The 24,799-nt window shown below is 35.5% G+C and overlaps 1 protein-coding gene across 4 annotated transcripts in view; it reads left to right on the forward strand.

Annotated features, from left to right (window-relative positions):
• The window catches only part of PTPN3 (protein tyrosine phosphatase, non-receptor type 3), a 91,006-nt gene that overhangs the window by 56,204 nt on the left and 10,003 nt on the right, over positions 1–24,799 (forward strand). For 3 of the 4 annotated variants that reach the window (XM_027643973.1, XM_027643975.1, XM_027643976.1), the window contains 10 exons: positions 2,589–2,612; positions 4,559–4,757; positions 6,728–6,805; positions 7,770–7,826; positions 12,632–12,788; positions 14,525–14,691; positions 17,198–17,288; positions 17,565–17,626; positions 18,487–18,633; positions 20,743–20,871. In XM_027643973.1, the coding sequence (XP_027499774.1) occupies positions 2,589–2,612; positions 4,559–4,757; positions 6,728–6,805; positions 7,770–7,826; positions 12,632–12,788; positions 14,525–14,691; positions 17,198–17,288; positions 17,565–17,626; positions 18,487–18,633; positions 20,743–20,871 (1,111 nt within the window). The remainder of the gene's footprint in view (positions 1–2,588; positions 2,613–4,558; positions 4,758–6,727; positions 6,806–7,769; positions 7,827–12,631; positions 12,789–14,524; positions 14,692–17,197; positions 17,289–17,564; positions 17,627–18,486; positions 18,634–20,742; positions 20,872–24,799) is intronic. The other variant, XM_027643974.1, reaches the window with a different exon arrangement.

Raw genomic sequence — 24,799 nt, forward strand, 5'->3', positions numbered from 1 at the left:
TAAGACCTTTCTATCCTTCTGACAGAAGAGGAGAGTTAGACTTCTCAGGGAAACAGTTTTAGTACAAAGGTCATTATCAACAGAGCAATCCATAGTGAGTGCAAGATTGAAATGACATAGTTTTAGATATATTGTGAAGCGAGAAAGAGAAATTACGTGCAATTTTGAAGTGTTTGCTTGTTAGCTGCACCAATGGAAAGCTTAATCTCCTTGCAAAGAAGGGCTCTCTTTCTCAATGAAAAAGTTGAGTGGCTGGTCTGGTGAGTGTTGTCTTTCATTGACTTAAAATTAAGTCCTTGTCATATGTTGCAAAATGAGGAAGATAGGTCAGTAAAATGTGTAATACTGTGTAGCCAGAAAATATCATCTAGCTATTCATGTTCAAGGTATTTTATCATATTTGTGAGTAATTACATGCAAGAAATACTATTTAACTCTGTTTTGGTGCAAAATTCTGCAGCTCTAGCATGCTGACCTACTAAGGACTTTAGGAAGATGCAGCTGCATTGTCTGTGATAAATCTAGACTTCGAGTTTGGTCACTTTCTCGGTCAAATATTTAGTTATGTTTTTTCCCATTTCAAAAGGTTGCAGAGTTTTCAGTAACTCATTTAGAGCTAGTATGTTTGAATTAAAGTGTAAGAATTTAACAGATAAATCTTCATCAAATAGTACTAGGAATTTATATCTCACATTTAAGTCTCCAAAGCTATTACTGAGATAATGGAAAATTTACTGTACACTTATACATGGTATAATAATTTTTTTTTCTCAAATTGCCTCTTTCTATTGGGAAGAAAGAGGGGAGATAATATCTTATAATTGGGACATTGCATCTATTTGCATCACAATTTTATGCATGTAAATTTTTCATGAAGGCCCTTTAAAGAGTTAACTTATGGCAACTTGAATTCTGCACAGAATTTGGTAATAGAGGTGTATCTCTACTGTGGCAAAATGTAGAAAGATGTACAGTTTTGTTGTTCTTTGCCTCATCAAAAAATCTGTTAGCTTAAATGAAAATAAATGCAATGTTTCCTTATTTTTAGCATAACTTCCTAAGGAAAGAAGGCTTATGTCCTAGCACTGCCTGTCTGCCTCTGTTCCCGCTTCAGAACTTTTGGACAATGCGGTCAAATGTAGTGTAGGAGCCAAATTTTCAAAGGTGCAAAGTTTTCTGCAAGATTAGTGAAAGTCAGTGACTAGATGGGGGGGGGGACCAAAAGCTTAAGCTGACAATCTCCTCTCATTACAAGTCCAGTGGTTGTCCCATGTAGATATGGGCTGGTCAGGGAGCAAGTGAGTACACATTCCCATAGGATCTGCTTATATTTAGGGGGTAAAAATTCTCAGGCAATTGTAGACAAAGAGAGCCAGAGGTATTTGTGGGAAAGTGGGGGTGGATATCAGTGGAGTCAGAAGTTGGGTATGACTGCAATACAAAAGAAAGAAGTTAATGTTTTAAAAATATTAAAAGAACCCAAACCTCTACAAAGTCTGTGGGGATCAAGTTTTGCCATCTCTGCCTCTCAAGGAAGAATTTCTTCATGTTGTCAAATTACATATAAGAAAACCTAACTAGACTGATGCTACTGCTATTTTACCTGCAATTTTGATGAATCATAGTACATAATTCTTAGTATTGAGGATGTTTTAGGGAAAAATATTTGAAATTTTAACTGTATACTGTAAACTACCTCCTATTACTTGACAATTCAGCAATTCTGCATTCCAACTGAACTACTTCACATTTGTATTTTTCCAGCATGGACTTAGACTGCTCCAGGCTTTTTAGTCACTGCTTAATTGAATTTGTAAAGCTATCCCATCTGCCTTAAACTTACTTTGCTTTGCAAGCACCTTTTTGGTAAATTTTACTTTAAAACTTGCCTTAGTATTACAGTTATTGTTTTAATTGATGTAGTAACATTTAGCTCACTGTTTCAGGTGATTTCTGATGAACATAATTGAATGCATTGGAAAAATGCTATGTACTGCAAATTTTGATTTCCATTCTAGATCGTCCTGATTTGATGTAACCACTTCTGCTTTTGTTATGCTTTGTCTTAAAGTTCTCTGTCAACACTTGCTCTGCTCTCAAGTCATGAGAATGAACATTAGAAATGTCATGCTTCTGAAGTCACCTATGTTCGTTTCTGGTTACCTTAATGTAAAGAACTTTTCGTGTTTTGGCATTTTGCAAAATACGGTTAGTGATGTCTGTAGTCATTGTGATCTACATCTAAAGCTTTCTAAAATGACATGGTGTGTCTGGCTAAATAATTGCCCCTGTAAACTCCTGCTTAGTTCAAGTTGTGGTAGGAGATGTGTGTTGCCTGTAGTTGGGCTTGTGCCAGAAGCACGAGTGAGTGGTTAGAACTGCCCTGGGATTTTTGTTGAGTGTTTCATAAATACCATAGTTATCTGATTCAGACTTTCAGCACAGGGTTAAGTACTCTTTAAATTACTATGAGCATAACTTTTGGCTTTTGTACAGGCTTTTTTTTTTTTTAATTGAACTTTAGTTTTTGTTTTCTTGAAGATTTAACTTGTGATCATTTAATGTTGGGTTTGTGTTGTTTTTAACAGGTCATCTGAACAAGAATCACCAAAGTGAGTTTTCTTTAAACTTTCTACTATAGAATCTCTACCTTTAGGACTAATAGTGAAATACATAACTTCAAGTGATTTTTCAAGGTAGTGATCTTGTATAGTTAAAAGACACAAATAAACATATGTATAAACCAAGCAATATTGTAAAGATTTGTGGGAAAAAAATATATTTTGGGGTTAGGATGTGGAAAGTCTTAAGTTCTAATAATACCTAATCACTGTTAACGAAAAAGTTGGTTAAAAACTGTTGCAAAACTTAAATGATGCAAAAATTCACTGGTAATTTTATCTAGTGACTCTTTATATAGTGCCAGATGACATTAACTGAAATATATTGTAATATTTTCCTGATGTTGTTGTGGTTTTTTTTCTACACTGAAAAATTGTTATGATCTGTAATTTCAACTTCTAAGTGAAATGGTTTTTTAACAATTACTATGTTCTGGAAAACCTATTAGATCATATTTACATATATAATGTTCCTCTGCTTAATGCAGACCTCGAAGGAATCGTGAAATGTCCTGGGAGCTATCAGATAAAAACATCATTTTGACAGTATGATTCCTTTACGTGTCATTATAGTTCACTATTTCAAAGTATTCTGAAATTATGGACAGCACCAAATAAATAGGATTTCCCAAACATTGAAAACATATTTTCTGTAATAACTGAAAAATCTGCAAATGTTGCACAAAGCACCTCATTCCCATTGCCAAGTACACATAATCAGAAGTACTGTGGCAAGAATATGTTTGCTTGATGGCATCTTTCAGAATGTTTACATTTGTTGCAATCAGATTTTCATAAGCTGGAAAATAAGTGTTTGCGTTATCAAAGTTCACTGTAATGCAAGTCCTGTATGTTAAAAACCTAAACTACATTCTTCTCTAGTGTAGTATTACTTCTTTATTGACAGCTAGCAATGGCTGCTGGAAATGGTTCAAAGCTCATGTACCAAAAAAAGCTCTAGTACCAAAGCTAAAGTAAATGTTTGAATTTACAAATTTTAATGCCAGGATTTACCAGTATATAGTTCTACTACTTTAACACTGTCAGAATTTGATGGTGCTATACCTAAGCTTTCCCCAGGACAGATATTTTCACATTAGATAGTATTTATCAAGAAGGAGCAGTTATTCTGTATGAGTTTGATCCAATTAAAGGAGGGGTTTGGTTTTATTAATGGTCTACATTTCATCCTTTTCATAAGAGAGAATGTAACTGAATGAATATTTGAAAGCTCCTGGAACACCATCAGGCAACTTGGCCAATTCTCAGATTTGAGCATTTTAATTAGTGACTTTAGTTATCCTTGAATGTTAAGGTTCTTGAATGCCAGGTCTGCACCCTAATTTAATTCTGGTTTGTTCTACATGGTTGTAACTACTCAGTAACACAATATATTAACTGTAATTAAATCTTTCATTGTCACTTCACTTCCTATTTCTCTGACAATTTACCACAGCTTTTCTGCAAATTGCCTTCTCCCACAGGGGATAAGTTTGAGATGGCACTTATAAGAAGGAGGAATTGCAAAAACAAACAAAAAAAAAAGTTGCTTTTCAGGAATGAGAGTAGAATCACAGCAAAAGATTTTTCACGGGTAGAGTTGGCAACTGTGATGCCTTTCACTTGGGATTCAGCTCTCTTTATGTTTTACCATGATTTACTATGCCACTGCAACAGTGCCTTTCACTGCTAACATCAAAATATTTTGCTAAAAGTGGTTTTGCTACTCTAGTTTTGCTTTATCCGTTCTTCTGGATCTCCACTGATCAAATGATAGGCTTAAATCACTCTTCAATCCTGTTTCCCTGAACCTCAAGAAGTGGTGTTAAATCTAAGTATAAAGTTGTCTTGCTTTTTTAACATTTGTATGTTTTACTGTTTAATTTAAAAATCTGAATAACAATATCTTTTGTAATATTTATGCTTTTTAAATAAAGGAATGTGTTGGATAACAGTCCAGTGCGGAGTTCTCTAACCCATATCTCACCTAAAGCCTTGGCTCAGTCTCCCAATGGAGTTGGCAACATTTCTGGCTCTTACCCTTTGGAAGGGGTGGATAAACAGTTCTTAGAAACATATGACAATGTTACAAAAAGTAGCTCAACAGAAGATTCCAGTCAGTACTACTGCGATAAGGTATGTTCAATTGTGTGCTTTTAAAGTTAAAACTGGTAGTGAATGTAACTTTGAATTGTAGTTTAAGAATGAACAAAAGTTGTGGTTTATATATCAGGATGAGCATATGCGGTAGTTTGAGCCACCACAAAAATCCAAAATCCACTTTCCAGGCTTCCCCCACCCCTTCCCAATATTTTATCTCAACACCGAAGAGAAACTTTCAGGCAAGAGGCTTCTATAGGGGAAAGGGGAAGTATATACATTTTATTACTATACAAATAAATACTATACAAACTAAAAGCAGCTATATATATAATATTACATACTTCTATCAGTCCAGGAAAAACCCTTCAGGGCTGATAGGTAACCAGTCTCTCTCTTGGGAGCGTTCGGGGAACCTGAACCTCCAGCTGTTTGCTGAAGTCCTTTCTTCCTCACGAAGTCCAAGAAGATAGCTCTGAGTCTGTCCTCCTTGGTTCTGTGTCAGTCTCTGCTGTGTCATTCTCTCTCTCACTCTCATACCTCGGTTTGGTGCTGCTGTAGTATAGTCAGCTTATCAAACATCCTCCAAGTCAGTTTTCAGCTGCCCCCGGTCAAACCTCTGTAGGGCACACGCTGAGCCTCTCTCTGGCCCGTCTCCAATTTTGCCTGGGTTTTTTTTCCTTTCCCTGGCACCGAGCTGCTTTTGTTATCAGCCCGTCTCTTTTGGCTCAGCTTCAAAATACTAAGCCTCGCATCCACTCCTGCTTAACAGTGAGAGGGGGAAAAAGTCCCCACTCAGCTTTTGCTACAGGTGTTCGGTCCAGTTACCAGCTGTCCCGAGCTCTGCAGTCTGGCTAGAAGGATGGGGGAAAAGAGGGCCTGGCCTCCTCACAGTGAGCTTGCCTCTCTCTCTTCCTCTTAACTTTAGGTGTTGTGAATCCCTTCCTTCACAGCACACACTCACTCCAATGCTGCCTCCAACCCTGGCTTAGGCAGAGTTGTGGGGCTGCAGGGCTCCCCTTCCCCCCTGGAGGGGGAAGAAGGAGGCCCTGCCACCCCTGGCCTTCTACACTCACACACAGTAGCAGACACAGACTGATTGCCAACAACTTTGGCTGGTTGTGTATATATGATTTTTCAGCAGGAGCGAACAAGACAAACAGTGATTGGCCCTCCAGGGAAAACTGCCCTGGCATCGAGTGACCTCTGGGCCCCCCAGCTCCCGGGGGGGGCAATTTCAAACCATGACAGCATATTTTGTGCACTATTAAGAATAAATCTTATCTTACTACTCAAATTTATCCAAGGTTGTGTATACAGTATGATAGACAAGCTTGCCAACTTCATTAATTTCCAAAGTAGAAGCATCTGCAGGGGAAGTTCCTAGTGGAATAGGAATACTCATGTGATTAAATCTTATTTCCTCTAAGGAGAAAGATCAGATAACTCAAGTTGCTATATGTCTGAATAGCAGGAACATCTCTGCTTTATCCCAGGCATGTGTTAAGGATGGCTAAAGATCATTTGAATTCTGAACTGACTGGAAAGCAGCTGCTCCCCACTAATGTTATGGTAGTGGATCACTTTTCTCCTGTCTCCAGCCTGTTCCAGAGGCGTTCTGAAGAACTTCCTAACCTACCTGTCCGTTAGCTGCTGACACCTTTTAATCCATCTACTTTGTGGTTCTGTTGCAGAAAATAAAAATGCACCCATTTACAGGAGAAAAATCAGGGGGAAAGTAGTTGCTTCATAGTTCTTAGAGTAGAATCAATTCTACTCATGGGTTGCACTTAACATTTTGATGACAACAGATTGAAAATGTAATAGGAGTTATCAATCGAGAAAGCTAAGGTGAGAGTAGCGGTGTTAGTACAGAGCAACCAGAGAATGTTTGCTGTGAGGTATGTTGCTATTTTTACATCTAAATTTGGATGCACTATTCCCTATTTTGGTGCTATTTTCTTTTAAAAATTAGAAAATCTCTGTGTTTTTTCTATGTATTACAGAATGACCTAACTGAAGGAGATTTACTTTTGGTGCGTATCATACCAGATGAAGATGGGAAGTTTGGATTTAATCTAAAGGTAAACACGCAGTCTTTTAGATATTTTTAAATACTTTTTAAATATAAAGGTTTGAGTTTACTTTTTTATTTTTTAATGTAATGATTTGGAGAAAACAGTATATTCTGCAGGAATTTCTCATGTCTTTAGAAGTGACAGCCTAATACTTAAATGCTAAAACAACTCTTACAAAAATAAGCCACTACTAGTTCTCTGGTTTTCAGTTGCATATGCTATGGGCACGGCACATTTCCAAAGCAGACTGCCTATTTGGCTGCTTAAATATGAACTTGAAAGCCTTATTTGAGGCATGAACATTTGAAAAATTGGACCTCTGTATTATAAAACAATTTAAATAGTTTGTGCTATGCAATTTAATATATCCACTGTAAATCCTATAGGAAAGTTAAAAATTAATTTCTGAAGAAAATGGAAATTACTATTAATAACTGACTATTGTAAATGTTTTACATTCCCTCACTGAAATTCCATTTAAGCAGAGTAGTGTAAATTAGCAGGACAGAGTTTGATCTTTTTATCTCGGGCATTTATTGGTGCAGCAGTGATCAAATGTCACGTGAAGAGAATAAGGGAGTACAGTTGTCTGGCACTTTGATCCTACCATGTTCCTTGCACGTTCATCACAACATCTAAGATGACTGTCCACCTTGCCAGTTCAAGTGTTGTATTAGGCTTGTTTGATGGACAGGGTTACAATAAATGTTGCTTTTTATCTGTTTATTGCTTACTAAAATATATGGCCAAAGACGCTGGATCTAGTGTACTGGAAATTGGTAAATATAAAGACACTACAACCCACTCCTTAATCCCCCATTTAGTGATGAAAATTCAGTCCTACTAACCCTGCCTATACTATATGGGGTATAAAATGTATATAGAAACAAAAATAAGTGATTACTTGTTTTAAACGTTTCTTCTGCTTAATGATATATTTATGGTTGTTATTTACTTCACATTCCCTTAGGGTGGAGTAGATCAAAAAATGCCACTGGTAGTATCAAGAATAACTCCGGGATCACCTGTAAGTAAATTTGTAAGGCTTTTACTCCTACCTTTATTACTCCCTCCCCTCTCAGAGGTCTATACAAATAGTAATTTGGACGCCCATAACTAGTGTGAGATAGCAGCTGAGCTGTTCTCTTTAGGAGTTGGTTTGACCAGCGGTTTCTTAAACCACAGATTAAAGGATCTAGAAGTGTTACCCAAACAAGATACAAGTAGAAAGCATATTTGTGTCTTCTTGTCATCTCAAAAAGTGCATCTGGAACTGGAAAATGCTTGATGAGGGGCAAGGACTTGAGATAGGGAACAGCATTCACTGAAGAAATAAATAATTTGGACCCCTGCAGCCTAGAAAAAAAAAGCTAGTTTGAGAGAGATGTAGTAGAGATCTGTTAGATTGGGAGCACTGAGAACAGGGAATTCCAGCAGAACTGTGGGCTATCAAATTAAGTTTGCAAAAGTCATGTTATTCATGTTTAGTGAAGCAGTTCTTGATGCATAAGATTGTAGACTAGTGAAACTCCTTGACAAAGGATGCTGTGGTTAAAATGATTTTGTGGGTGGTCAGGAGAGGACAAGTACTTGGGGGGAAAAACTGCTGTTATTTACTAGGCAAACCACAATAGGCTGAGGATATCCTCAGTGCTAAAAATATTTATAGGCTGGAAGGATATCTGGCAGGGGAGAGGGAACAGAGTATGTTTGCTCTGTTTCTATTTTGCCATAGATTTTTGCTCATGGAAATGTTTATGGACTAAGTGAAATGTTTATGAGAATCAATATAGTCATTGGATTCTTCTGTTGAATTGTGAAATAATAGTAGTAACATATCATCTTTTTAACTTTTTTTCTTAATAATTAGTACATAATTTTGTAGGGACATTTGTTATCTCAAAATTTTCCGCTCCCCTTTTTCCAAACTGTATTTCCAACTCTCATAAAATATTTTTAGTGCAGACTTGATATTGCTGACTTAATCCTAAAAATATGATATACTCTTGTAGACTCTTTTTGAAATTTAATAAGGAGTCACAGGACTGATATATAAATGTCACGATGCAAATCAAGCTAAAACAGATTGCTTGAGAGGTTGTTTTTGTCACATTTATGATTTGTGACTTGACTTATGCAGTCATTTATAAACTATAGTAATTATTTGAATAAAAGATTAGTAGGAAATTATAATTATAACTTAAATCTACAAAGTGAAAATAAAACACTCCTTAAAACATTTCATGGTCAACCTAGCAAACTTTTTAAGGGTGATTTGAGATACTGAAATTAAATAAGGCAAGCAGACTCATTCCACAGTCAGAGAATGAAAGATGTTTCTCCAGAGGCAGTCATTGCCTTTGGCAGATTCAGATTGTCTTCTGGATAGTATTGATCTTTTTTTTTTCTCTCTTGGATTGGAAAAGGAACAGGCTTCTAACTTGCATACTTCATTTAAGTGTCTACCACTGGTGGCAAGTGACTAATTAGACCTCTAGCCTAGTAAACAACTAAGTGAGTAAATTGTCAGGATCACAGAAAAAATTGGAATCGGTTACCCAATGTAATATACTCAAGAACAGTGCTTATAGAAATCATGTCATTATCACAGAGGAAAAAAATATACTTATTTTCAGAACAAAGCAGTATTAACATTCATTATATTGTTTACCATAAATGAAATTTCACCTGCTCTGTATTGTTTAAAGAAATGTAGCTGATATTTGAAAGTTCAAATTAAACAGTCTATTGTATGCATTTTTACATTATTTTAGCTCAGTGATGTCTTTCCTTCATTGCTGCTATTTTAACTTGATCTAGATTCACTCATTACCCTGAAAATTGCCCTCACAGATGCTGTTTAATAGTATTATTTGCTAAGATTGTTTCTCAGGCTTTTAGATAATTTTTTTCCATTTTTCTACCAAAATATGTGTATTTTTTGTAGAGGAGAGGAAACGAATCTACTCACCAAAAATAAGACGATATTTTTCTTTACGCATCCTAAAATTCTTCTAAAAATTCCCCTCTAATAAAGCAGCATTCTAGTATGCTGGGAAAATTGTAGGACAGAGCAGTCAAAATTGTTGTGAGAGCACATTATAGCTAAGGAACAACCACTTATTGCAACTGTTGAGTTTTTGTTTGTTTGTTTGTTGTAATTAAAGCCTTACACTGTTTTGTGGGTTTTTTTCACAAATGGTATTTATGTCCTAAGGTGCTAAAGACATCATTATGGTTTTATTTAATAAAGCCTTCAATTGAAAAAGATTTCATGCTTCTTTAAGCAATAACAAGGTGATTAGCATAAAATGAAGCATTGGATGTGTCAATAGGACAGGAAGCCTTTGACATAATTAATTGTGTGGAAAAGCTTAGTATCTGAAAAATCTACAAATTATGCTTGTGTAGAAGGAATTAATTCTCGTTCAAGATGTATTTTATATAGTCAGATGATTCACATAAAAGAGCTGAGCCATTAAGATATCGCATGATTAACAAAGTTTGTTTCAGCAAAGATATTAATCTCTATCTCTAATAAAGAGTAATAGTCACCAGTCAGCCAAGAAATCTTAATTATAGACAAATATAGGAGACTAGAAACCATTTTCTCCATGTTCTTGTTGACTTCTTGACTCTACTAGACTGACTGGATGCAGCCTTTATATTTACTGTCTTTTCAAATATTTATATTTCAGAGAGAATAACTAATATTTGAGAGTTATTAAATTATCCAGTCATTCATAGTTACATTCTTCAGTCTTACCTTTTGTAAATTTTACACATGGCAAGGATGTTCTTGGGGAGCTATGAATACCTCGTTAAATCAGTGTTGAAGAACACCATGGCTGTTCTTAATTCCCATACTTTTTCTGTTTGTTTGTTATGAATCATTGTCAGTTTTCCCTAACCTTCATAATTTTCTTTCCTTACTTCTATGGAAAAAGTTGGGGGAAACTATTCCTTCTTTAAATTTTTAAGCAACTTTTATGCTTGGGATTTTTTCCTCTTGCATACATCTTTCTTTTCTCTTGCTTCTTTCTCTTCTTCTTTGTCTGTTTTGTGGCACTAAGACAGGTCTTAAGTTTTCTTTCCTTTTACTTTATACTCTGGCACAAGTGGCTCCCAATTTATTTTCTTCTTCACATCCTTGCCTCTATTTTTTTTTTATTCTGCATTTTTCTTGTTGGTTTTTTTTTCATTATCACTTCTCTTTTCCACTTCTTCCCAATTTTGATTGGTAATATAGTACATCACTGACAAACTTATGTTAGGAGCCATCAGTGCAAGGCATAATTCAGATGTAATCTAATTTGAATGTCTTCTTCCCACTCAGGGGGTTGGTGATGGTTGTTTGGCAGGTTGTTTGGATGAATAAAATTCAGGGAACCTGTGCTGGCAGTAAGGAAAAAGAAGGAAGAACTACGAATAGAGAATAGCAGTAAAGGTCTATGTCTTCATTTCATTTGTTGTATGAATGAGTGTTTATATATCACTCTTGTGTTGCTCAGCACTTCCTAGACAAAATAAAAATTTGGATAGCAATGAAAAAAAGTTGTTACAATACTTAACACTCAAAGATTATAGAATCCTGCACATTCATATTAGAGAATCACAGAAGATTGGAAGGGACCTGGAGGTCATCTTGTCCCACCCCCTCTGCTTGAGGGTCATCTAGAGTCAGTTGCCCAGGACTGTATCCCAGATGGCTTTTGAATACTCCAAGGTGACAGACTCCACAGTGTCTCTGGGCAACCTGCTCCAGTGCTCAGTCACCCTCAGAGTAAAAAAGTGTTTTCTGACGTTCAGATGTAGCCTCCTGTGTTTCATTTCGAGCCCGTTGCCTCTGATCTTGTCACTGGGCACCACTGAGAGCCTGACTTCAATTTCTCTTCAAGTATTTAAGTATATTGACAAGATCCCTCTGAGGCTTTTCTCCTCTAGGCTAAACACTCTCAGCTCTCTAGTCTTCCCTCATGCTAATGATGCTCTAGTATTAGTACCGTCATCATCATAGCTTGTATGGCTTTTTGCTGAACTTAGAACTAAACATACTAAGAAATGTGGCAGAAAAAAAGCCGAACAAGCCCTGGAGCTCAGCAGTTAATCTAAATTGTGGTATCCAAGACCATACATAATGTAAGTTTTCATCTGAGATGGGGAAAACCTTATTTTAGTGTTCCCTGCAGCACAGGTAGCAAAAGAATTTTTCACAAATGCAGGAGATTTGAGCATCGTAGTTTGAGTACTTGCCTGCATCTTCCTGTTAAAGCTTTCAGTAAATAAGGAGAGGAAGAATGTTCTCTATTTGTAGATATCCTTTAATATTCACCAAACAAGAATCTGCTAAATAACAGAAATATGAAATGTGTATGGATTTCTTTGAATTTTAAAAAGTACGTGCCTAGGCAATGTCATGTTATTTAAATTATGTTCATGAAAATCATATTTGAACTTCTCAGTATTTACTGCATCAAAACTGAAATTGTTATCTTATGTGCCCAAAACACTTTTTCCAGAAATTCAGTGGCTGTTGAGGCTTGGAGCCTGATCTTCGAGAGCAATCTGATGGTGGCTGTTTGATTAACATGAATTCCTTTTATAGCTGTTGATATGCTGTTTGAACTGTTTCTTATCTTCATTGAGAGGCTTTGAAGTGTGAAAGACACCTTTAGATCTGAATCCTTTGATAGAATTTCTGATACAAAAGATGAAATCTTGTCAGGAGAACTGTGAAGACTTTGCTTACATGATGAACTTAATATCCTGACGTGTTCCTACTTACACAACTGAATGCAATGACATTAATGTGTTTCTTTGGTCTTGAAACAGGCTGATAAATGCATTCCAAAGCTGAATGAAGGTGATCAGATAGTATTAATTAATGGCCGAGATATCTCGGAGCACACGCATGACCAGGTGGTCATGTTCATAAAAGCCAGCAGAGAATCTCACACAAGAGAGCTTGCACTTTTGGTCAGGCGGAAAGGTAACTGGGCTAATTTTATTCACTTCTAATGTTTTTGAGACTGTTGCTCTTATGCTTGACATTATACCCTCTTCCGTTTACGTAAATGTGTTCTCAGTGCACTTGAAGTAGGTCTGTGCTAAAAAGATGTCTGACCACATTCGAATTAGTAGTACAAATACTTTAAACTATGTAGGTTTTTACCACTGCAATAAAGAATCTATCAAGTTAGAATTTTTTCTTATTTTTTAAGTCTAAACATTTATGAGAACAAATAGTCCTTGAAAAAGTTTTTTTGGTGGTTTGGGGTGCTGGGTTTTTTTTGTAAATAAGGCGTAATTTCCCAAATCCCCAGTTGCAGGTTTACAAATCTCATGGGCTGTTCCCCAGCACAATTGTATGATGAAACAAGTAGAATAAGCTGTTCCCCACCTCAGTCTTACAACAGACATTTTATGACAATACTGAGAAGAGGCTGTGCTGCCTGCTTGCTAAACTGCTGCTAGCAAAGAGGAGACATTCTTTGAAATATGCAGCCTTAAACCTGTATATTTAAAATATGGGTAACTCCTCCACCTTGGCTTTGTTTTCTGTATTTAAACACATGTAGATACCAAGAGCTTTCAGATACTGTGAAACTCCTAGTTTATTATTTTCTTTCCTTAAGACCTATGGTAAGACCTTAAATACACTATTATGGAAGGGCTTTGCACGGAGTTTCTGATTACATTAAGAGTTAAAAATCTGAAGGGATTATACATCACTTGGAAACAAGAGGGAATGAAACTACCTAAATGATATGTACTTCCATAACACTGACTTTATTTAAAGCTTCTTGTGTTTCTAGGAAGATAGATGGGCTCTTGATCTTGTTTTCCCTGTTGTAGGCCTTTTCACTGGCTTTATGCAGCATTTAATCTTCCCTTAACTCTTCTAGTCCCCTTCCTACTTGCAGATAAGAGAAGTCTCCTTTTATCTAAAGATAACCTGTGGCCCCACGCCAGTCATTTCTATAGGCATGTGTATGAACAGCTTCTCATTTTCTTAAGTTTGGCAGGGATGAAGTGTTCTGATATTGCAGAGAATAACCACAACTGAGCATGTTTGGTGGTACAATACATTTCACAGAGACAGAACTGCTATGCAGATTACTTCATTAATGTTTGTCATGTTCTTCAATATCTTATCAAGGAATGTCATAGAAAACAGACTATTATTTTTTAAAGTTTATTTAGTTAGTTTCTTCAATGTTAACATAAAAAATTGCAAAAGATAATTCAGTTGCTTCTCTAATGGCAAGAGAGTACTATACAAGAATTTTTGCATTCGTTTTGCTGTTGGAGGTCCAAACGTATACAAGTTTCTTGTAGAGATATTCCATTAATTATACTCTAAACTCTTTTAGGGAAAACTCCATTGTTTTTTTACCATGGTGGATGCTGTGATTCATTAGTCTATTTAGCAGTTCATTCTGTAAGACCAGATGGCAAAAGCTCTTTGTGCTTGGAATTCAATTTCTTTGTCTTCATAGATAGGCATTTTGAGTTTCTCTTTCTGAAAGGTCATAAGGACATTTTACTTCTAGCAATTTCTATAGTAATGTAGTGCAAAAAGAAATGCAATTAAATGTGTTACTATTTACTTTCCTGAGGCTTTGGAAACTTTGTTGTTTTTTCAAGCTTGTAAATTCTTCTATCTGTTACAAACACATTAATGCTGCATGCAATGGATTTTAATTGTCTCTACACACCTTTCAGTAGTTAAACAGTTTGTGGAATCCAAATCAGAGGATGAAGCTGATTCCCACACTCTTCCGGAATCTATTCTTCCTGTCTGTTCTGAATATGGTGGTGATACACTGGAGGAGTCTATGGAACAGCTAAGAAGAGGGCTGGAAAGTGGGACTGTCCTTATTCAGTTTGAGGTAGGTAATACTCAATTCTCGAATGTCATTAATATAGACCAATAGCTGTAATCAGCAAGTAATGTAGGGGTTTAATTAATTGCAAATTTCATTGTTCCTCTTCAGTCCTGTCTCAAGGGAGCAACATTTTTACTTGCCCATCAGTTTCACCCTTCATTACTTACAACAAGGAAGAATGAATTATCAGTTGTACACAAAATATCATGTGCTGAGAAAATGTATTTGAATTAACATGTTTCTAGCTCAAGTACCTAAAGCTCACTAAATTAATATTTTTCCTTAGTTATTTTATTCAGTAGAGTAGTGGGGTTTTCACAGAGGTCAGTCTTATACTTTGTTTCTTTTTCTATGTTCTTCAATGTGTTAGCAAAGAATGTCATAGAAAACTGACTAATAACATGTTTTTATAATTTATTATATTAATTCCTTAATTGTTAGTGTAAGAAATTACAAAAGATAATTCATCTGCTTCTCTAATGGCAAGGGAGTACAGTGTATGTATGTTTGTGCTTGTTTTGCTGTAGTGGATCCAAACATTTATAGTAACTCTGGAGAAATCCTAGTTATTATGATTTATAAAATTGACATTGAGTTCAGGAGTAACCATTTCTGTCACTGAAAATTCATAGAACAGCAAAAAAATTTTTCCCCATTTTGATATTTTTTCCTTCACTCTTTTTCAAATGCTGTCAAATTTAATGGCTGAAGAGTTCTGATATTGGTAATTTTATAACCACTTTTTTTAATGAAATTTGCTTTGTTTCTGAGATTTCTGAGAACTAAATTTCCTCTTTTCTTAAGAAATTGTAGACTATAGTTCATAGCTGCTTTCCAAAATCCACAACACTGGATACAATCCATCAATTGCAATGAGTGCTGACTATTGAAACAGTAGCTCAAAATATGTGAACTGGCCTTTCAGTACTTTCTTAATTGTCAAATTTGTTGACTAAATTTATGCACAATTTCCTGTAATAATCTTCATAGGATATTTTCTCCTTTATGACTTTTTTTGCTGTCAGCATTTATAAAAGGATATTACAGAAGAAGTTCAAAACGTTTTTGAAATATAATAAATCTAGGGTACAGCTTAGTGGCCTTGTTTCTTTGAGTTCATTGTTTCATGGTCAGAGACAATTGCAGTGGCATCTCATCAGTCTTGGTGACTCTCAAACTCTCCATTCACCTCAGTAAAACAGTAAATTAGCCAGTAGACTATGAATAATAAAGTTTTGCCAGAATATCTTCCTCCATTTAATCAGAATTTAACAAGTCTGTCAATAACAAATGACTATTTGCCAGGCAACAGTAATGAAGCTGGAGAATGATTACTTGACTTTAAATTATTCTTCCATGTTTTCCAAAAAAAAGTAGCAATCACAACTTGGCTCTAGTAAAGTAAAGTGGAATTTGAGTTATAACTGATAGAAGCTGTTCAGTTATATATATTACCAAGTTTTCACAGGGCTTTTTTATGTTATATAAATTGAAAAATGGGGTAAGCTGTGATACATACTCTTAGGAGTCAGTAAATCTTACGATAGAATAAGCTTTTTTTGTGTTGTTTCTTTTTTCTCAACCAAAGTAACCTTCTATTTATTTAATTCCATTTTATATATGAAACCATATTCAGAATCTTCATTAAACTTGTAAAATATAATGTGCTGTGTAGTAAGTATTCAGTGAGGTACATACAACCAGGTTAGTAACTCAATTGTAAGTTGCTGACACATATATTTAATACAGAAAAGCCATAATTGTATAATTACATTGCTTAATTCTTTTTTGTTGTTGTTTTTCCCCCTCTGTACCTTTTATTGTCTGATATGATGCACTTAGAATGATAAATCATTAAGTTTGGGAAAGAACTCTAAAATTATAAAACCCAACCATTAACCTTGCACCAACCTTAAAATTTGATTTACACTCCTATGCCCACATTCACTCCAGATAAAGTTTGCAACAGAGCAGATGACCCAAAAGAAACAGTGTCACAGGTTAAGAGATTGTGGTACATTGAAGTGTTGTTCTTTTCAGGTACTTAGAGGATTGAATAGGTTAGGATTAGTCCAGAGAATAAAAATTTGTCTGAAATTTTTGTATTACAGTTATTCCATAAAATATCGTGCTGCAATTACTTTTTTTTCTTCTGATATCTTTCATTGCTCTCTTGTTTCACCCTCAACTACTATTTTCCTTCCAGTTCATGGTTTTATAAGAAAAAAACAAACTTACAGGCAAACAGTATATTTCAATGACTCTCAGATTTCATTTTTTTTTTCTGTTCTAGAAATTCTTCTGGATATCATGATGAGATAGCATTATTAGAAATTCTTGTCATGTTAAATGCAAAAATCTCTCAAATGAATTTTGCAGAAGGATAGGAAAAATATTAAAGAAAAAAAATTTTTTTTTCAGTCTATATATTTTCATGTGAGTGTATGTAATTTGTGTATAACATAATCAGATCCCTCAAAATTGTATGATTTTTCATTCTTTTTTGCAGCAACTTTATAGAAAGAAACCAGGTTTGGCTGTTACATGTGCAAAGGTACCTCAGAATATGGACAAGAATAGATACAAAGATGTTCTACCTTGTGAGTCTAAAGTACAGTTCCTGCCTATTTTGCTTTATCCTTTATATGGTAGCTATTAAAACTTTTGTATGGAACGTATTGATTGAAGATTTCATTATGTAATTGAAGTCATATAATTTTAAATTTTATGTTTTAAAATGTAATGTATTCTGGTTTGTATTCTGCTGTTTGTGTCTCTGCAATTCCTTAGTTGTTTTTTAACTTAATAGAAGGGAATCATGCCCATTAATTGCTAATTTTATTCCCTCTTTTTTTTGTGTGTGTCTGTGTGTGCAGATGATGCCACAAGGATAATATTGCGAGGAGATGAAGATTACATTAATGCAAATTACGTGAATGTAAGTCGTACAGAGACCTGTGTTTACTCGCTCTCTGTATTACTAACGCAGATTGAATTTGGCTTTTTTAAGGAAAAAGGATATTTTCTTTTGTATTTTGGGGATTTGCAAATGTAAAAGATGTTAAGTTCCATAGTGTAAAAGATGAAGTGTCTCTTCAGAAACAAGTAACCATCCTAATACACAGTAAATGCAACCATGTGGTTGGTATAAACTTTGATATGTGTGGAGTCTTTAACCAGTAAAAATTATTTTATGTTTCCATAGGCTTCAAATGCTGAGGTTGTATCCTAAAAATTAGGCAATCTTCCATCTAGAGACACTTATGGCATACCAGCTATGCTATGAAGGAATACAGAAGACAAATCAGGGCCATAATTGCCATAATCAATCAAATGTAGACTGGGGGTCAGGGAAAAGAGGGGAAAACATCTATATATTTGTGTCAGATCCATAAGTTAAGCACCTAAATCAGAGTTGATTATTCACTTACTGTGTTTAGTATCAGGCAATAAACAGCTTTTGCTAGCGTACCTTTGGTGTATATGCCCTGCCATACTTCTTTACTAGGTATTAACGAAAATCTGGAAAGCTTTACAGTTTCAAATTTTCATATATGTTTTCACTAATAATCTTCTATTCATGGTTCAGCATGAAGGACTGTAGAATCTTTACATCTGTTTTAAATTAATGATTTAAAATTTTTTCACATAACAAAGTGTGAACTTGATTGTCTTATTACTTATTACTTGCTGCATTAATCTTCCCTCAAAATTTCCTGTTTGAACGAAATGCTGAGTTAAAATAGTACTTGAGCAATGAGAGCAAAATTTACATAGAACTTTTCTTCCACTTTATAGATGGAAATTCCTTCTGTGGGCATTGTGAACAGGTACATTGCTACTCAGGGGCCTCTTCCACACACATGTGCACACTTTTGGCAAGTAGTCTGGGATCACAAATTGTCACTGATCATCATGTTAACAACTCTTACTGAACGAGGACGGGTAAGTGTCCAGGCTCTTTATATGCTGAAGAAATATACTGTACTTTTGAACATTTTTTCCATTGTTATGATTAAATAACCCTAAAATAGGCTGACTTATTCCATTGAATCATTTTTCTGAAGGCCAGGCTTTCTGAATTACTTAGGAGGAGATTGTCTGCAACTTGCTTTTTGTTTTGCTGCTTTGTAAACAAACCAGCTGTCTGATAAACACAAATCAGTGCATTCACTCTGTTATGCTGAACAGGTACTACGTGTTGTTATTTTTCCCCCTAAGTACTGGGCTCCATGTGGCAGTTACTCTCCAAGCCATTCAGCAGATGTCTGGAAGCACTGAGCAGGCTGAGCAAACCTTGTAGCCTGGTTTTAAAAAAGTCTGCCATCATGCTATTTACTAGTAGTGGTCAGAGTTTAACCTGCTTATTTTTATTTACATTTTAAGTTCTTTCCTAGAATCGCTCTGATAATTCTGACACGCCATTACTTTTGGAATAGTACAGTGAAAATCTGGTGTATTGTTTTGTACTTTGATCTAACATATCCTTTGTAGTTTTAAAGATTAAGTGTTTTAGATTAAACGTAAAGGTAATTTGAAGTTTTAGAAGCTGAAAGCTGAACAGTTGGGTTTTATAAGAGGTAGAGAAGGTAGTGAAGCTCTTGTATGCCTACGCTGTAACCTTTATCTATCTTTCCTATGTGATCTATCCTACACTATGAATTTATCCGGTATCTCGGTCAAAACCTAGTGTTTTTAGAAAGCAAGGCAGTGAATATTGAAGGTCCTAAATAGCATGAAGATTGAGATGTAAGGAAGGACAGTTAATCAGCCATCAGATTTTAATCATGGTCAGGTTATGTAGCTGTTTGTGGAAACAGACATTGAACATCATCTGACACAAAAATGCTCCCTTCATCTTTTGACTGTATTGCAATCAAAATAACTTTTATTTCCTTGTGTTGAGTAGAAACACGTATTAGTAATAGTCTGTAGTTTACCCAGTCAGTTGGAAACTTCAAGGCAACTGTTCATAACTTCTAATCATCCTGCTGGTACCTTTACACACTAGACACTTTTTCTGAGTTGTGTTTAATTTCAGAAATTATTTACATTTGCCCAGTTTGTGGGTGAACTTTCAGGAATAGAAAAAAATGTATATTCTTGTCAAGAGTATCCCTACTGGCAAATGCCAAACCTTTTCGCAATCCCTGGAGGTTTTACACTCCAACCTGTTTCTTTCCAGTGATCTTAAGATTTGTATTATAGAATTTTATTTTTTGCTCCACGGTAATGTTACTTTTTTAGAAACGGATACGTTATTTTGGCTTAAATTTGAAAAGGAAAGTATTTCAGCTAAACTACCACAGTAAAAATTTCAGGCATAATGGTTATAATTTGGATTTCAAGCCACTGAAAATTGAGTTTATTAAAGGTAGAATTAAGAAATTTTAACATGTCAAAATTTCCAACTCTTGCTACTCTGTACCAGTTTAAAAGTTGCAGACAAAACCATCTTTGAACTTCACAGAGTTACAGTGTCACATCAGTTAAGTTTTGATTATTTCTATAGGTGGAGATTCCACAGCCTCATAGGGTTTCTTGTTTCTGTGCTTGACCATCCTCATAGAAATTTTTTGCCAACATCTAATCAGAATTTCCCTTGTTGCATCTTTTTTCAATTGCCTCTTGTCCTTTCATTGTTCCCTTTCAAGAAATATGTGACTCTGCCTTTGCTATAAGCTGTTATTAGATGGCTAAAGATAGTTGTAAGTTTATCCTCTACACTTCTCTTCTTATGATGAAATAAATCCATCTTTCTCCTTCTACCTTATGGCTTGAGAAGTCATTTTAGCAATTGCAGATGAGCACCAGACAAAAAGCATCATGCATCCAAATACCTTCATATTTATTACAAATCACTAAAACAGATATTTATCGAGACTTTAGCCTATTTTGTTCTGTTATTTTTCAATTCGGATGCAAAAATCTCGCCAGCAAACCAGAACAGATTTTATATTGCTCCCTGAGTTCCCTGAACCACAGCATAGGACAGAATGCTGGAAACAGAAGTGCTTGTATACTGTCTTGACATGTGCTTAATTTTCCTTACAGACCAAATGTCACCAGTATTGGCCTGATCCACCAGATGTAATGGAATATGGCAGCTTTCGTGTCAAATGCCACTCTGAAGACTGTACGATTGCTTATGTTGTTAGAGAAATGGTGATTACAAATGTTGAGGTAAATGTCCCTTATCTTTAATTATCCCCAAGCAAACTGAATGAATACAGGTAGAGATAGGTAGATAAAGATTCCCTCTTTGATAACATATATCTCTGTGTGTGAATATGAGTGTGTGTATATAGACACACAGTTTTTAAAAAAGAATATTTATATATTATATGAATCAAGATAGTATGATTATTTCTTTAGAGCTTCACAAACATACTTTTTGAAGTTCTATAATACGTGATGCTGTACAGATATTGTAATAACCTTCATAAAGAAGTTTAGTGCTTCTCTTTAAACAGTTTTGCAATCTTTGGATTCACAAGTAGTTTGATTTATAATGTGAGGTTTTTTCTAAGTAACCGTGCTCTTTCAGGGATGAAATATGGGTCACTTGGTTAATGGTACATGCAACTAGAATGGCTAATTAGGAAGTGAAGCATAGTAATGTTGTTTTGAGAGAAGATACAGAATCTCACCAGTTCCTTTCCATTATCTTTAGTCAAATTTTAAAAAAGAAAAAAAAATCCATATATATCTCAATTGAAATGTGCTCAATTTATGTAAGATACATATATTCCATAGCTCCTAATACTTTATGCTAATGTCAGAGTTGGAAAGCAAAGAAAAGGTTAAACACATGCATGTTCTCTTGTGTTGTCAAATGTGTGCGCAGGTCACATCTAGACTTCCCACAACCTGAGTTATAGGGGATGAAGTCTGACTTTTGTTTCTAAGTTGTCCTGGATTTCTTATGTTTCCTCTCCTCATCTCTTTTCCAAAATTCTACAACCACGGGTATTTTCTAAAAAGATGAACGGTTTATGCTTTCCTAAGATATGTAAGAAATGACTATGTACTGACCAAAGACTAATTTGCAGTTCCATTTCTAGTACATCTTTTAAACTTCTGTATAGTTTAGTAGCTTTTATAGATACCAGAATTGCTAGTAGTCAAAAAAAGAGGAAATATCTGTTTTAAAATATAACATATAATCAATGTTCTTACAGCAAGATGACCAATCCTTTAGTCTCATACATTTGTAACTGAATCTGTCACTTGGCAGCCCATCCAAATTTGCTTTAATGTAATTAAGATTTCCTTTGTAGTCATAAAGTGAGATGTCAGATGTCAGTACTTAAAGATCTTTCAGTTGAGATAGAGTGTTTCAGTTTCTGGTTGTGAGAAACCACATAGTCAGGGAGCAGCATGATATTTCTTTCTGTATTTTGGCCAATTAATCTGTAAGTTATAAACTTGAATGTCAGTACAGAAGAAATTAAGCCCATAAAAGTAGTACTGCAAGTAAATATGCACAAACTTTTAGTCCCTGTCACTCAAATTATTTATTTTTAACCTTTCTAAGCCTCATGAAATAAAGAAAGGATTAATTTCCTGCCTTTTCAAGACCAGGATTGAAAGCTGTACTGTAGCAAAATGAAAGGAGAGCAAAAAAAGCACTAAGTTTGGGGGTTTTTGAGGTCGATTAGGTTTTTGGTTTTTTTTTTTTTAGAGCTTCAGAACACTTTAGGGATCAGAACAAACAGACAAAAGGAAAGAAATTGTGTAGTGTGAGTGCAGAGTTATCACACACTGTACTGTTTTGTAAAACAAAATATGAATTTCTTTTTAATCATTGAAAAAAATAGCATGAGGAGCCTAAAACAAACTTTTATTCAGTTTCCTTTAAGAGAAATGCCTTGCAACATTAAATCTCATCAATTTCATTCAATTATGTTTTGAAGAAAACTCTTTTGCTACTTTCTCTTATTCAAACAAGCATTTGTTCTTGATTTCACTTAAGTGTGAGTAGAACCCAACCATAGAACTTAACGAGGCTGTGGAGATAATACTTGCTGAGCTACGTAACTCACATTACTTTGAAGGACTGTAGTTTTTCAGGGTTTTGGTTTATTTGTTTTGGTTTTTATTCTCCCACACTTTATGTTAGTTGTTGCCACAACTTGTTTGTTGTTTACAAACTGCCCTGTCATTCTTTCACCTGATAAATTTTACTAAGTAAACAAGAGGCTGAAGAGCAGTGCTGCAGAAAGGAGCCTGGGGGTCCTGGTCCATGGCAGGTTGAATCTGAGTCAGCAGTGCCCTGGCAGCCAGGAGGGCCAACTGTGTCCTGGGGGGCATCAGGCAAAGCATCACCAGCCAGTCGAGGGAGGGGATTGTCCCACTGCTCTGCACTGGTGCAGTCTCAGCTGGAGTTCTGTGTGCAGTTTGGGGCACCAAAATAGAAAAATTGCATTAAACTACTATAGAGCATCCAAGAAAGGGCCATAAGGATTGTGAAGGGTCTTGAGGGGAAGCCATACAAAGAGTGGCTGAGGTCACATGGTTTTTTCAGCCTGGAGGAGACTGAGGGGAGACCTCATTGCAGTCTTCAGCATCCTCATGTGAGGGGAAGTGGAGGGGTAGACACCAATCTCTTTTCTGTGGTGACCAGTGACAGGAAACAGCATGAATCTGAGTCAGGGGACGTTTAAGTTAGGTATTAGAAAAGGGTTCTCCACCCAGGGGGTGGTCAGGCACAGGAACAGGCTCCCCAGGGAAGTGGTCACAGCACCATGATTGTCTGAGTTCAAGAAGCATTTGGACAATTCTCTCAGGTACGTGGTGTGATTCTTGGGGTGTCCTGCACAGGGCCAGGAGTTGGACTCGATGATCCTGATGGGTCCCTTCCAACTCAGTATATTCTATGATTCTATGAAATTATTCAAAGAAAAAGAAAAAATTTCAAGATGTTTAAAAATTGATTGAATTTCATCCATGAAAGACAAGTTATATTATTGCTATAATGAATGAGTGTGAGAGCCATGACAGAGTACTTACGTCTTATAAACAACCCAGGTCAAGTTAATTAAAGCAATTCCTTGTGTCATAATATGGATTTTTTTTTAGCATGATTGTGCAGGGAGTGACAATGCAAATAGAGAGATTTGGAGTGATAAGCTGCTTTTTCATTTAAAAGCTATCACTTTCCATGGAAATAATGGAGGGTATTATTTGAAGAGGAAGAAAAGAAATGGATGCAGCAATTCAAACAAACTGAAGATTAAGCATAAATTCATTTCACTAAGGAAGAATATTATAGTTTGCTGAAGGGAGGAGGTAAAATGGTAAGATGAAGAATGACTGATATCTTTCTGTTTATGAATGACCAGCATGTAGGCTTTCTAATGACTGTGTTAAATTGATATTCAATGAAACAAAGGCAGCAATGTAAGTAGTATACTGCTAGCACTTTCTGCTATAAACAGCTGAAAATAGAATCTCTAATTTTTTATACATCTTGATTGTTTGAATTGAGGCTTTCCACAGCTTTGTCTTCTTTACCAGATACATGTCATACAACAGTTCGTGGGGGGAAAAGTTGAGTTTGCTTATGTTAGGGGTTCTTAGATTGGTTCATTGAAACTTTTACTTCTGCATTTAAACAAGACCTTGTATTTTTTTTTTTCCCCAAGAAAATCTATATAAATTTTACCCTGTCATAAATGTCTTGAACAAACCTGTTGCACTGTAGAGGTTTTTTAAGGTTTCTCTGAAAAGTGTCTGCACTGGACATTTTCTGTTCTGTCAAATACCTGTGGTAGAAGAAAGCAAGTTGATTTTGAGTTATAAAGAGCCAAAGAACAAAATTGAGTTAGAAATGTTATGGCAAGTGTGTACAGAAGCATAATGATGTGTGAATGGTGGTCCAAAGAAATGCCAAATGCCACTTGCCATATGATCTACTCTTCAGAAACTGGGCTTTAGCCCTGATCACTGAGACTCAGCTTTCAAGTTGTATTTGTGAAGCTCACTGGCAAAGACCACACCTTTTGCTGCTTACAAGATAATAAGACCATTTCCAGGTTAATGTAGTTCTACACTGTGATTTTTTTTCCCCTCGTTATTGAAGATTATATTATAAAACCTGTACCTAAAA

Source organism: Corapipo altera, unplaced genomic scaffold (genome assembly GCF_003945725.1).
Source record: "Corapipo altera isolate COAL_440 unplaced genomic scaffold, ASM394572v1 24b, whole genome shotgun sequence".
Classification (NCBI taxonomy): domain Eukaryota; kingdom Metazoa; phylum Chordata; class Aves; order Passeriformes; family Pipridae; genus Corapipo; species Corapipo altera.